The 14,485-nt window shown below is 39.8% G+C and overlaps 1 protein-coding gene and 1 long non-coding RNA gene across 2 annotated transcripts; one reads left to right on the forward strand and one right to left on the reverse strand.

The window, feature by feature from the left end:
- Positions 1 to 1,065: 1,065 nt before the first annotated feature.
- On the reverse strand, positions 1,066 to 14,391 carry LOC122229523. Its single transcript, XR_006207017.1, has 3 exons — positions 14,335 to 14,391; positions 5,274 to 5,347; positions 1,066 to 1,225 (listed from the first exon to the last, which is right to left on the reverse strand). It is a non-coding gene; the product is annotated as an uncharacterized LOC122229523 (long non-coding RNA).
- Positions 1,241 to 5,736, forward strand: TRMT10C (tRNA methyltransferase 10C, mitochondrial RNase P subunit). Its single transcript, XM_042954741.1, has 2 exons — positions 1,241 to 1,374; positions 4,204 to 5,736. The coding sequence occupies exon 2, from the start codon at positions 4,216 to 4,218 to the stop codon at positions 5,485 to 5,487; it is 1,272 nt and encodes a 423-aa protein (XP_042810675.1). The 5' UTR covers positions 1,241 to 1,374; positions 4,204 to 4,215; the 3' UTR covers positions 5,488 to 5,736.
- Positions 14,392 to 14,485: the final 94 nt, after the last annotated feature.

A 14,485-nucleotide genomic window follows, 5' to 3' on the forward strand; every position in this document is an offset into this window, starting at 1 on the left:
CCTGCTTCAGATTTGGTGTCTCCCTCTCTCTGCCCCTCCCCCATTTGCACGTGTGCACTCTCTCTCTCTCTCTCAAAAATAAATAAACATTAAAAAAATAAAAAAAAAAATTTAAAAATCCCACAAACTCTAGACCCATGCAGCCAACTACCATATACTGTAAAGGAGACATCATCTGATTTTGAAGGGAGCTCAGTCATTAGGTCTAAAACTGCTCACACCGTCTCTGCCCTCACCCCATCCACTCCTTTTCCCCATTCACTGCACTACTAATCACGTCTACCCTGGTGCTCAAACTAGAATATTGGCTTCTTCTTCTCCTTCTACACCAAAATCCCAATCAGCAAATTCTACCATTTTTACCTCTTAAATATAGTCCACATCTATAACTCTGTCAATAGTGTCCTTTGATGTACAAAAGTTTGTAATTTTGGTTAAGTGCAAAATGTCCATTTTTTCTTTTGTTGCCTGTGCTTTTGGGGTCATCCAAGAAATTATCACCAAATCCAATGTCATTAAGTTTTCTACGTCTTCTTCTAAGAGTTTTATAGTTTTGACTTTTATGTTGGAGTCTTTGATCCATTTTGAGTTAATTCTTATATGGTCTTAGGTTGAGGGTCCAACTTTGTCCAGCACCATTCTTTGAAAAAAACTGTCCTTTCCCCCAGTGTTTGATTTTGTGCCTTATAACTTAATGACAACTGAGTTAAAATACTTGAAAATGTGCTGACTAAACAAAACACCTGCAGACTGCATTTTGACCCAAAGGCCACTAATTTGCACTATGTGGCTTAATTTCATTTTCACATTAAATTTAACAAATGAGTTAAGGGGAGTGAGAGATAGTGTCGCCTACCATAGTCCAAGCATTGTATCAGGTGCTGGTGATAAACTAGGCACAAAGTTTCATATGTTACATTCCTAGCATCAGTTTAAAGTTGAGTGAGACTTGTGAAAACATTTTAACACCATGTGAGTAAATGCTTATAAATACGGGGAGCAAGCAGAGAATAAGTTAAGAGAGGAGGAAAATAAATTTTTTAAATAGTTGTGTAATAGACTAAAACCAGCTACAAGCACACCCTGTTAAGAGGCCGTGGGCATGGCCTCAAGGCCAGCTACCAGCTTTCTTCCCGACCGCGCTGTTTTTCAGACCAGAAGGCTTTCCCCTTGTGTCGGGACGTCATCGGGAAGCGCCAGGAAGAGGGGGCGGGATTTCCGGCTTCTGGAACGGAAAGGGACGGAAACTAAATGAGCCAACGGGCTTAATTCCGTGTGAGGCACGTATTTGGGCTCAGCACTTCACTAGAGTTCTGCGTCCTCTCCAGGTCTCCGCGGTTTGCACGAGCGGGAGCCACTGTTTCTGCACTCCTGGTATGGGCATGTTTCTTATCTTAGTTGTGTGTGTTGCGGTGGGAGAACTCGGGAAACCATTGTAAGATACACGTAGTGCAGCATGCGTGCTAAGAAGGCCCACAGATAAGTGGAAGCCCAGCGATTTAATAAACTATAAGCAGTACAATACCTGGAACAAAAGGAATGTTTACCAAAATGATTGCCTTATTTGTTTTAAAATTTGGGTTTCATTGCTATGATATCCTAAAAAAATCTTAACCAATTATAAAGACAAAACTCAGAAGACCTTTGTTTTTGAAATGTTTTCATAACAGGATTGAGGACTCCTGGTGAAATAGGGAGTCTAACTTGTTTCTTCTTTAAATGGTGGCTAAACATGGAGCGCCCGGCTGACTCAATCCGAAGAAAATGTGACTCTTGATCTTGGGATCGTGAATATGAGCCCTACATTGGGTGATTACTTGGAAAAAAAAAAAAAAAGAATTTTTTTTTTTTTTTTAATTGGGGGCACCCGAGTGGCTCAGTGGGCTCAGCCTGGGGCTCTTGGTGTCAGCTCAGGTCATGATCTTAGGGTTCCCCATAGGGCTCTGCACTGACAGCGTGGAGCCTGCTTGGGATTCTGTCCCTCTCTCTGTCCCTCTCCTCTTGCTGTCTCTCAAATTTAAAACAAATTTTTAAAAATACAGGTGTCTCAACATGTTTTATATGTGAAAAGCATTGGTCCAGGATATCTATTTGAAAAATACTTGAGTGATTACTGTGAGCCATAAACTGCCAAATGTTGGGTTCAATTTTGATATAAATACAGTCCTTGTCCTGATAGAGTTTACTGTCTAGTCAGGCAAATAAGTAACCAGGCAATTACAAAAGTGTGTTACAAGTACTGTGACAGAGAGGTACAGGGTGCTGTAAGAACTACTAGGAGGAATACTTGGTCTAAAGTTTGAGGTGAAGTATAGCTAGAGATGTAGCTGAAGAGGTAAACAAAGGATGATTTTGTGGGAAACTTTATAAGCCATGTTTGTAAGTTTGGGATTTAACCTGGCAGCAATGAGCTTAAAAATACACATTGGGGATGATACAAGTGCATTGATCAGATTTGCACTAACTTCAAATCGCTTAGAGATGAGGCAGAGCAAATCTGGAGGCTAGGGGATGCAGTTAGGGTAATGGGATTCAAGAGAAGTGAATGGCTTAAGATGTATTTAGAAAGTAAAGTGAATTGAGGCCCCTGTATGGCTCAATTGATTAAGTGTCCAATTTTTGGCTCAGGTCATGATCTCAAGGTTCATGAATTCGAGCCCTGATTCAGACTCTTTGTTGACAGCTTGGAGCCTGGAGCCTGCTTCAGATTCATTGTCTCCCTCTTTCTCTGCCCCTTCCCTCCTCTCAACAATAAACATTAAAAAAAAAGAAAGTAAAGTGAATATAATTCAGATGGATTAAATATGGGGGGTGTGAGAGAGGACGGTAATAAAATGACTTCCAGTTTCTGGCTTAAGCAAATGGATGGATAGCAGTGTCCCTTCCTGAAACCATGTGTAAGGAGAAGCAGATTGGAAAGGGAAGGGAGAGAGATTATTTTAATATGTTGCATTTGAGGTGTTTCTTCTGATGCGTGGTGGTTGAAGCCATGGAGGAAGATCAGACCTCATACAGAAAATTTTAGATTGCAAAAAAAAAAGGGGGGGGGGGGCTAAGGACAAAAATTCAGAGGCACATCTGCTTTTAAGGGAGGGGCATCATCTGGGCATCAGGACACAGTTTAGAGAGGCACTCCCAAAAGCATACAGTCATTAAATGAAGCCAAGGGAAGAAGGAATTTTTCAAGTATTTCAACTGCATTTGGTAAAAAGTTGATTTTTTTCTTCAAATCTCATACTAGTTTCACAATGTTTTAAGTTTATTTCTTTATTTTGAGAGAGAGAGAGCAAGCAAGAGTGAGCATGCATGGGCAGACGGAGAGGGGGAGAGAGAATCCCAAGCAAGCTCCGAGCTGTCAGCACAGAGTCAGAAGCAGAGCTCGATCTCACCAACCAAACACTAGATCAGACCTGAGCCGAAATCAAGAGTTGGCCCCTTAACCAACTGAGCCACCCAGGTGCCCCCTAGTTTCACATTTTTAAGCATCTTCATTGTTCGATGTATGTCCACACCTTGAGGATAAAATTGTGGAGCTTATATATATTTGCCCTAATTTTGGACATTTTTGTTTGGCAATAACATTATTTGCTACAAAATAAACTCTGAACTGGAGAAAAGAGGTTTGTTTTGTTTTTAAATCAGTAGATCTCTCTATATTCCTGTTTTGAAAACATATGAGGGCATTGATACAGCAGCTCCTAAGTGCTTTTTACTAGTTGCCATCCTTTATAAAACTTTTCTGCTTTTTATCTTCTTGTCTTCGTGTGTTGTTTATGTTAAGGATCTTGTGTTTGGGCCTGTATCTGTTAGGGGCTTAGTATAGAATGGAGAAGAAACAGCATCATGATCTAACCCGTATCAGTAGTACATAACTTTGTTGTTATCCAGTAATACAGATATTCTGGGCTCCTAGTTGCAAATCTGAAAGGGATCTTTAAGGTATTCTTTTCCCTAAAGCAATAGTGAAATTCATGTTTAAAATAAGATCCCATATAAGCTTTAAACTTTGTGCCTGGTGAGTGATCACAGGCTCTAGGCCATAGGAGTCTAGGAAAAATTAATGGTACAGCAAATAAAGTTGTGCTTACTGTGTGTTTCAAAAATCAGTTGCATTTCGGTGTCTCAAATTTATACTTGCACAATTAGTTGAGAGGTTTTAAAGATCTTTATCTAACTTTTTACTACATTTTGCTTTTTTTATAGGGGTTTTCTTACATGCCTGTTTTCCTCAAAATGAGTGGTAGTATCATCTTAAGATCTTTTGGCAGATTTTTGGTGCCATTTACCATTCATAGGAAAAAAGGGGTTTTATGTTCAACAATTCTGCAGAGATCTATGTCTTCCAAAATACCAACTGTGTCCTATCCTAAGAAGGAGAGTACATCACCTCCTGAACAGCTGGGATTGGATGGGTGGAAAATTACAATGAAATCTAGCATGCAAGAAGAAGATGCTTCAGCAGTCTCAAGCAGCAAGGATGAAGATCCTCTAGTTGCCATCAGGGAGTTAATTGAGATGTGGAGATTGTTTGGCAAAGAAGTACCAGAACAAATCAGTGAAGAAGAACTCAAAAGTGCTATGGGATGTGTTTCTAAATCATCAAAAAAAAAATACTTAAAATATTTATATATTAAGGAAAAAATTAAAAAAGCCAAGCAAATAAAAAAGGAAATGAAAGCAGCATTAAAGGAAAAAGCCAAAAAAGACCAATTACTGGAAACCACTAAGGAAGATAAACAGCAAAACTTTCTATTTCTACGACTTTGGGATAGGAATATAGACATTGCCATGGGCTGGAAAGGTATTCAGGCCATGCAGTTTGGACAACCTTTGGTTTTTGACATGGATTATGAAAATTATATGAAACCAAAGGAACTTCAGAGTACTGTTTCCCAACTTTTAGAAAGTGAAGGATGGAACAGAAGAAATGTTGATCCTTTCCATATTTATTTCTGCAACCTTAAAGTAGAAGGTGCTTATCATAAAGAGTTAGTTAAACGTTATGGAGAAAAATGGGACAAATTGCTATTAACAGCAACAGAAAAGTCTCATGTAGACTTATTCCCAAAGGATAGCATTATATATTTAACGGCAGATTCTCCCAATGTTATGACAACTTTCAAGCATGATAAGATTTATATAGTGGGATCTTTTGTTGATAAGGCTATGCAGACAGGCACATCCCTAGCCAAGGCAAAACGGCTGAACCTGGCAACAGAATGCCTTCCATTAGATAGGTATTTACAGTGGGACACTGGTACCAAAAATCTCACCTTAGATCAGATGATGCGTATTTTGTTATGTCTGAAAAACACTGGTAGTTGGGAAGAGGCTCTGAAGTTTGTTCCTAGGAGAAAACATACTGGTTTTATGGAGATTTCTCGACATTCTCAAGAGCTTGTCAACAGATTAAAGAAGTCAAAACCTTTTAATTCATTTCCAAAAGGCTCTCTAAATATACACACACAGAAAAGGTGGCTTGAATGAGAATATTTGATAACTTAAAAAATAAGTGGTCACAGTATGTGTAAATCGAACCATGATGCTGTATGCCTTAAACTCTTATTGTGATTTATGTCAATTATTTCTCAATAAAATTGGGGGGGGGGGGAAGCATATGGAGTAGAAATACAATTCTATTGGTCTATTTCTTCCTAAATGGAATTCATTTGTTCTTTTAAAGGTTGTCATTCCAGGGGCACCTAGGTGGCTCACTTGGTTAAGCTTCCAACTTCAGCTCAGGTCATGATCTCATGGTTCATGAGTTTGAGCCCTGCATCAGGGTCTGTGCTGATAGCTCGGAGCCTGGAACCTGCTTCAGATTCTGTCTCCCTCTCTCTCAGGCTCTCTCAAAACCAAATAAAACATTAAGAAAAAAATGTAAAGGTTGTCTTTCCAAATAAACTGAAGTGTGTGTCTTTTTGCCCAATTAATTAAATTTCCACAAGACTTTGGAAATACCGTTTATCATAAACTTAATAACTTTTGAAAGTAAAAAGAATCATCCAAGTTTGTTGAGTACAGTAAAACAATTGTACCATGTCTGTGGCTTTTTTATGAATACTTTTGAGTCTTAGACTCCATTTTCCTTCTTAGATGTTCTTTGAGCCATGTCAACAGCTACCCTGTCATCAAAAATTGATACAGAAAAGATTTTAAACTTCAGGTGATGTTTCACTTATTAAAGTAACATTTGGTACAGTGCCTGGCATGTCATAGGGACTAAAGTATGTTTAACTGAATCTTCGTTAAGCAAAAGTTTAAGACCTTCCTTGGAATGTCATGGGATTTGGCTATGTTATGAAAAACGTGAGGGAACAAAATTCATTTCTTGTTCTCTTAGAAAAAAAAATTTATTTGATAAATGTTACATACAGCACTTCCCTATTAGTGTATAGCTAGCTTTCCCTTCTTGGGAAAAACTTCCTTTTCTCCAGCCATGTGATTTGAATGGAAGCTGCCATACTTTTACAGACCTTGTCCTGGCCACAGCTGAATATCCCAAAGGAGACACCTCACTCAAACTTAGAGATGGGGATCTGACTTTAAGATAGGCCAATCAGAACACTTCTCTAGTATTTTTGGGTTTGAGAACTAAGATAACCTGTGTCACTATCTGATTGTGAACTCTTGACAGATGGGAAGCTCTGGAATTGATGGTGGCCTTCCTTTCCATGAAGGAAGACAGGCTATAGTAGGAGACAGTGAAGCTTGCATATAAAAATAAGACCAATTTTTGGAGCTGTTTAAATCATTGTTCCCAATCATCCCTGAGATCCAGCTATAGGTTTACCTTTAGTATTTACTGGTTGTTGAAATCTCATGCAATAACCCATCTAATAGATCCCACTTTTTTGCCTAAGCCAGTTTAAAGCTGGGTTTCTGCCTCTTGCTACCTACTAAGTCCTAATATACTTGAGAAAATGTGTACTTATTCCCTAAAACTTTAGGAAATGTTCATTGTAGACTACCTGCACCATTAATTTTTTTGAAAACATGAAATAGAGATGGATGGCCAACTATTTGTACCTAGTTTCTGAACTAGAAATTAACATGAGATATGCTGTCCAATACATTTCTTAAAGCAACTAATCTTTTACCAAATACTTCTAAGTATCTACTCTGCCAAACAAAATGCAGTTTACATGAATAATTTAAGTTATAGGTACTGTAACTTAAGTGTTACAGTACTTGTAGCTTGTTTAATAGTACCTTTTTTACAGATAAAAATTTACTCAAAATTCAGCCTTTAAGTGTAGTCTCAGAATTCAAAACATCTGTTTGACTTTAAAGTCCTAGGCTTCAGGGGCGCCTGGGTGGCTCAGTTGGTTAAGCGACCGACTTCGGCTCAGGTCATGATCTCGCAGTTTGTGAATTTGAGCCCCGCGTCGGGCTCTGTGCTGACAGCTCAGAGCCTGGAGCCTACTTCAGATTCTGTGTCTCCCCCTCTCTACCCCTCCCCTGCTCACGCTCTGTGTCTGTCTCTCAATAATAAACATTAAAAAAAAGTTAAATAAAGTCCTAGGCTTCAACTTATAAATTATACCCTCTATAATAAGAGAGTATGAAGTGCAAATGGAAAAATAATGGATGCCTAACTTAAGCTTGTGAGTGGGATCAGGAAAGGCCTTGAGAAAGTGATGTGTAAACGAAGAGCAAGTGTGATATGAATGAATTTCAACCGTTAGACGCAGCTAAGTGGCAAAATGCTAATACCTGAGCCATTTGAGACACAATGGAGATAAAATATCATAGTGGTTCAGAACAAGGGGTTAGGATTGCCTAGCAGGACTGGCACCTAGAGTGAGACAAACAAGGCTCCTAGCGTGCCTTACTGATCTCCCAAGTCCCAGACATACTCCCTGGGTTTCAGCTTCACCCGAGGCTCTGATGTTACCTAAATTGCTTAATCTCTTGAAATTTCAGTTCTCCTCATATATGAAAAAGAGATAAATAGTTCTTGACTCATAAAACATTTAATATGGTGTCTGGCCCATAAATGCTAAGTAAAATATTAACTATCTAGTTTAGACTACCTTCGAAATGTATGGAATTTCTAATACTAGTACATGCAAGTTATTTGTCCTTTTGAGGAGTACATTTTTATTTCTTCCTGTGTAATAGTATGCTAAGGTATTTCACTGGGTAACACTAGAATTAAAAAAATAAATTCCGGGGCACCTGGCTGGCTCAGTCGGTTGAGCATCCGACTTTGGCTCAGGTCGTGGTCTCGCAGTCCGTGAGTTCGAGCCCCGCATCAGGCTCTGTGCTGACAGCTCAGAGCCTGGACCCGGCTTCGGATTCTGTGTCTCCCTCTCTCTCTGCCCCTCCCCCACTCATGCACATGCACGCGCTCTCTCTCTCTCTCTCTCTCTCAAAAATAAACATTAAAAAATTTTTAATAAAATAAAATAAATTCCTTCCAAATAGCTAAGCAGTAACTAATTTCTAAGACTCCTCTCTTATGCGGATAAATCACAATGGCAAACTCATCCACAGTTTAAACTCAATACAATTTTAATTTTCCAAATGTTTTGGAATTTGGAACTTAACAGAACCCCAGACACTGCTTCAATTTCTCCAAACTAAATGATCTTATTTCCCAGTCACTAGGTGGCTTTTCTCTATCTCACACACCCAATAATTTATAGTATTCTTCCACTTTGAAGGTAATTTTTGTTGCCTATATTCTAATTATCTCTTCTTACCTATTAGATATTTTCATGTAATAACCATTTCTAGCTCTCTCCTTGTGCTCTCTTCAAACATGCTATCAACTTCCCAGATTTTAATAATTAAAAGTTTTAAAAGAAAGTCTTGGGGAACCTGGGTGGCTCAGTTAAGCATCTGACTCAACTTTGGTTCGGGCCATGATCTCATGGTTCATGAGTTCTAGCCCTGCATCAGGTTCTGCTGACAGCATGGAGCCTGCTTGGGATTCCCTCTCTCCCTATCTGCCCCTCCCCCACTTGCACACACATTTACTCTCAAAATAAATATTTTTAAAGATGAAAAAAAGTCTTTACTTGTTAACTATTATCCCTATTATGTTACCCAGTTTAGTACCTAAGCCATATCCTTCAAGCAAATATTCAAAGCACACTTGAAGAGCAGACATGGGGGCCCCTGGGTGGCTCGGTTGGTTAAGCGTCCGACTCCAGCTCAGGTCATGATCTCACGGTCCGTGAGTTCGAGCCCCGCGTTGGGCTCTGTACTGACCGCTCAGAGCCTGGAGCCTGTTTCAGATTCTGTGTCTCCCTCTCTCTCTCTGCCCCTCCCCTGTTCATGCTCTGTATCTCTCTGTCTCAAAAATAAATAAACGTCAAAAAAAAATTTAAAAAAAGAGCAGACACGAAGGGAGTAACAAGAGAACTTTGAGTGCAAAAACCTGAGAGTTCAAGGTACAAGTAGCTGAAGCAGAGTGAGTAGAGAGCTGAAGATGAAGTTAGAGTAACTAGAGGTCCATCGTGTAAGCTTCTTAGGCCATTGTTAAGGATTTTGGTGTTTTTTAATATTTATTTATTTATTGGAGGGCGGGACACAGGGAGAGAATCCCAAGCAGGCCCCATGCTGTCAGGACAGAGCCTGATGCAGAGCTTGATCTCACGAACCATGAGATCATGACCTAAGCTGAAATCAAGACGTCAGATGCTCAACCGACTGAGCCACCCAGGTGCCCCTTGGTTTTTACTGTGAATGAGATTGGAAGATCCATGGTCTTGAGCAAAGACATGACATATTCCTGATGTTTTAATAGGATAACTAGAATCCATGGGGGCAGGGACTTTTTTTTTTTTTTTTTTTTTTTTTTTTTTTTTTTTTCTGATTTAGTCACTGCTATATTCCCAGGGCCTGGTACAGTGCCTAGCACATAATAAAATTTTCTGTAGGGAATGAATCTGATTCATCTTAAAAGGATTACTTTGGCTGCTGTATCAAGACAAGATTCTAAGACAGGGACCAGTTAAGAAATTACTGCAGTAACAAAAGCGAAAGATAATAGTAGGTTGGACCAGGGTGGTAGCACAGTAGGTACCAGATACCAAAGAGATATTGGAGACAGTGAATATGAATAAGCCTTTCAAGGGTTGCTATATGAATGAAAATCGTAACGAGCTAGAGGTAGATATGAGATCAATAGAAGAGTCTTCTGTTTTTGTTGGTTTTGCAAAGATGAGAGATATAAAACCATGTATGTATGCTGTTGGGAATGATCCAGTTATGGAGGGGAATCTGATAATCTGATGAAGCAGCGGAGTGAGAGAAGTGACAACCTTGTGCATAAGCAAGAAGGATGGGATCTACTGCATAAGTAACACAGAAAAAGACCATAGAAGTACAAATAAAGGTACTACACCACAGATATGGTGAGAATATGCAGGAGTTCTGTTTTCATTTCTATTATTTTCTCCATGAAAATAAAAAGCGAAGTCATCAGCTGAGGGGGAGTACCTATTGGACTTTCGTGGAGAGCAGAGAACGTGTGAAATAGTGTAAGAAAGTGAAATAGTTAGGATAGTGGTTCTCAAAGTTTGGTCCCTAGTCCAGCAGTATCAATATCATTTGGGAACTAGTTAGAAATGTACATTTTGGGGCTCCATTGAGTCAAAATCTCGGCAGTAGCACCAGAGTTTCAACTGTATTTTAACAAGCCCCTCAGGTGATTCTGATGTACACTCAAATTTGAGGATGGTATTGGGAAATATAATAAAATTACAAGGCTGTATTAAGAATCTACTCAGTCAGCTGAGCGTCTTGACTCTTGATTTTTGGCTCAGGTCATGATCTTGCATTTCGTGGGTTCGAGCCCTCAATGGGCTCCAGGCTGACAGTACACAGCCTGCTTGGGATTCTTTATCTCCCCCTCTCTCTCTCTGCCTCTCCCCTGCTTGTGCTCTCTCTTGCTCTCTCTCTCCAAATAAATAAACAACAACAAAAAGAATCTACTCAAAGTGGGAGATACAGGCTTCTAGACATGGAATGAGTAAGTCACAGGAATAAGAAGCACAGCATAAAGAATGCAGTTGGTGATATTGTAATAGCATAGTATGGTGACAGATGGTAGCTACACTTGCAGCAAGCATAGCCTAGTGTGGAGACTTGTGAAATACTATGTTGTACACTTGCACCTAATGTAACATTGTATGTGAACTACACTAAAAACTTTTGTTTTAGTTTTTTTAACATTTATTTATTTTTGAGACAGAGAGAGACAGAGCATGAACGGGGGAGGGGCAGAGATAGAGGGAGACACAGAATCGGAAGCAGGCTCCAGGCTCTGAGCCATCAGCCCAGAGCCTGACGCAGAGCTCGAACTCACGGACCGCGAGATGGTGACCTGAGCTGAAGTCAGACGCTCAACCGACTGAGCCACCCAGGCGCCCCTACACTAAAAACTTTTAAATAAAATACAATAAAATAATCTCCGGGAGGTTAGTGAAACCCCAATTCGCTACCTTTCCTCTCTGATTTTGTTGTAGCTCTCTGCCAGAATTCTAAGTTTAACTCCACCTCTTACTTGCCTTTCCAGTGTCCCAGTTTCTTCTTCCATAAAAATGATAATAGTAGCACTTAATTCATATGTTTGTTGTGATGATTTAATGTACTTGATATCATGTTAAAACTAGCAAATTATGCTTGGCATATAGTAAACATGAATAAATGTTAGATATTATAGCTGTCACCTCACAAATTAAACATCTAAATTAAAATAATAGCTGTCTAGGGGTGCCTAGGTGGCTCAGTCGGTTAAGGGTCCAACTCTTGACTTCGGCTTAAGTCATGACCTCACAGTTTGTGAGGTCAAGCCCTGCATCGGGCTCTGCGCTGACAGGGTGGAGCCTGCTTGGGATTCTCTCCCTCTCCCTCTCTCTCAAAATAAATAAATAAACTTTAAAAAATAAATATAAAAAATAAAATAATATAGTTGTCCATGTTGCCTTCTATTTCCAGCTTTTTAAACCATTATTGGCATAACTCTTTAGAGGTGACCAAAAAATAGCTACCGTTAAGTGCCCACCATGAGTGAAGCCCTGCATTACAATTTTTACCAGTATGATCTCACCTAATCCTCTCAGTAATCCTATATTAATACATTTTTGTAGCTAAAATATATTCGCTAAGATTGTTTTATCAGTTCAAACTCACAGAATTAGCAAATGGCAGAATTAAATTCATTTTTTTGTCTAATGCAATAAATACTGCTGCTCTTTGCCCTGCGCTACTCTAACTCGTTTGTAGAGGGTTACTGAAGCTTGCACTCATTTCTTCAATGAATATTTATCGAAACTGGTATAATCTAGGTACTGGGAAACAACGCTGTGCAAGATAAGCACCATATGACTTCCTGGACTGACAAGTGAGTGGATTACTATTTTCCATCCTTAATTTCTACAGTGTGGTATATGGAACTGGATCTGCTTTTAGCTATCTATATGGGACCTCTCTAAACTTCATTTTCCTCATTCAAAAATACAGGCATCTATAAATAAATACTTAATTTCACATACAAGTCATGTTTACATCTCCATTTAAAAAATAATGTGTGAGTCTCAGTGATTAACACGTCTAAGCAAAAAGAAACAAATGTGAATTTAATACTTGCTCTTTAAAATATTTTGCTGGAGCGCCTTGGTAGCTCGGTCCGTTGAGCGTCTGTCTTTGGCTCAGGTCACGATCTCACATCTTGTGAGTTCAAGCACTGCGTCGGGCTCTGTGCCGACAGCTCAGAGCCTGGAGCCTGCTTCGGATTCTGTGCCTCCCTCTCACTCTCTGCCCCTCCCCTGCTTGTGTTCACTCTCTCTCACTCTCAAAAATAAAAAATAAACATTTAAAACATAAATAAAATATTTTGCTGAGGAGTTTTACATATATTGACATAAATGGGTGGGCCAGGGACTTCAAATCACAACAGCACCATATCACCACCAAACTGCTCTACTTCTGTCGTGAGACATGCTTTGATTCTTTCTCCATTCCCCAGACTTGGAGCCTGAGGAGTCAACCACGCATAAATACTAAGCACTTTTCACATATGAAACATGCGATACAAAGAGCTGTGAACAAAAATATTTTTTTAAGTTTATTTATTTATTTTGAGTGAGAGAGAGAACCAGCAGGGGAGGGGCAGAGAGAGCACACAGAGGATCCAAAGCAGGCTCCATGCTGACAGTGGAGAGCCTGATAATGGGCTCCAACTCACAAACCGCAAGATCATGACCTGAGCCTAAGTCAGATGCTTAACCGACTAAGCCACGTAGGAGCCCCCCCCCCCAAATTTTCTTTTAATTGTCTGTTGTCAAATAACTTTTAAGCCATCTATGGAGACATTTTTTTAACACATACTTGAGGGAAATATAAAGTGACCAAAGTGGTATATAGAAATTATCTCATCTGATCCCCATGAGCACTCTTTGATGAGGTACAATTATTATTTCTTTTTATAAAGAAAACATATGTCTGTAGATAGTAAGAAACCCTCAAGGTTTACTCAGCCAGGAAAGGGCAGAACCGGGATTCAAACCCAAATTCTGACTCCTTAAGACTACTTTCTGAAACACTCACTTTTTAATGTAGGGCAAACCCACAAACTCCAGTGAGTTCTCTAGACAAGGAATTGACCCCATTTGGCAAGAGGGTAGTATAAATACAGAGAGAAAGGGAAGATGAGGCTAAAAAGTTAGGCTGGGGCCCAATATAACACGTGGGACTTCATTTTAAAAACCCTAGGGATCCATTAAAGGTTTCTAAATAAGGGGAAAATTACTGCAATTTTAACTGAAAGAGGTAATTTCTCATGATAGGAAAATTGCGACCTGTAGAAAAGGTAGTTTTTTCACTTGGCTATGTGACCTCAGACAAATAACTCTTTGGCCTCAACTCTCATAGCTCATTAGAGAATACCACAATGGACTGTCTTGGGGATTAAACAAGATAGTGTCTGACACAAGAGGGCGCTCGATAAACGTCGATTTTTTTTTAATGCACCCCCCCCACCCCACTTTTTTAGTTTTATTTATTTTTTAGTTTTTAAAAATTTTAGTTTTATTTATTATTGAGCACTCAACTTGGTGCTCAAACTCACAACCCGGAGATCAAGAGTCGCGGGTTCTTCTGAGCCAGCCAGGCACTCCACGGCCCTCTTTTTTTTTTTTTTTTTTTTTTAAGGCACAGGTGGTCCAGCAAGACCAGAATGAATACAGCCTGATCGCTTCAGCTGTAGCCACACCCTAGTCCGCAAAAAACCTTACAAAACTCCACCAACGTTTCCGGAGTGGTGCTCCCGCACTTCTCTGGGCCATGAAAACCTAAGCAACCTCTAGTCAAGCCACCAACCAGAGCTCCACAGACACAGCACAACATTCCCCGCTCTCCCTTCAGAGGCCGCTTGTGGATGACGTCACACTCACTTCCGTTTCCAAAACGGCATCTTTTTACTTTCCAGGGCCGCTCTAGGCTGCAGCCTCGCAGGCTGGCTCCGAAACTC

The sequence above is a fragment of the Panthera leo genome, chromosome C2 (genome assembly GCF_018350215.1).
Source record: "Panthera leo isolate Ple1 chromosome C2, P.leo_Ple1_pat1.1, whole genome shotgun sequence".
Lineage (NCBI taxonomy): Eukaryota > Metazoa > Chordata > Mammalia > Carnivora > Felidae > Panthera > Panthera leo.

What these genes read in the sequence shown, in the direction of transcription:
- TRMT10C (XM_042954741.1), top strand. Translation starts at nt 4,216, where the DNA reads ATGCCTGTTTTCCTCAAAATGAGTGGTAGTATCATCTTAAGATCTTTT.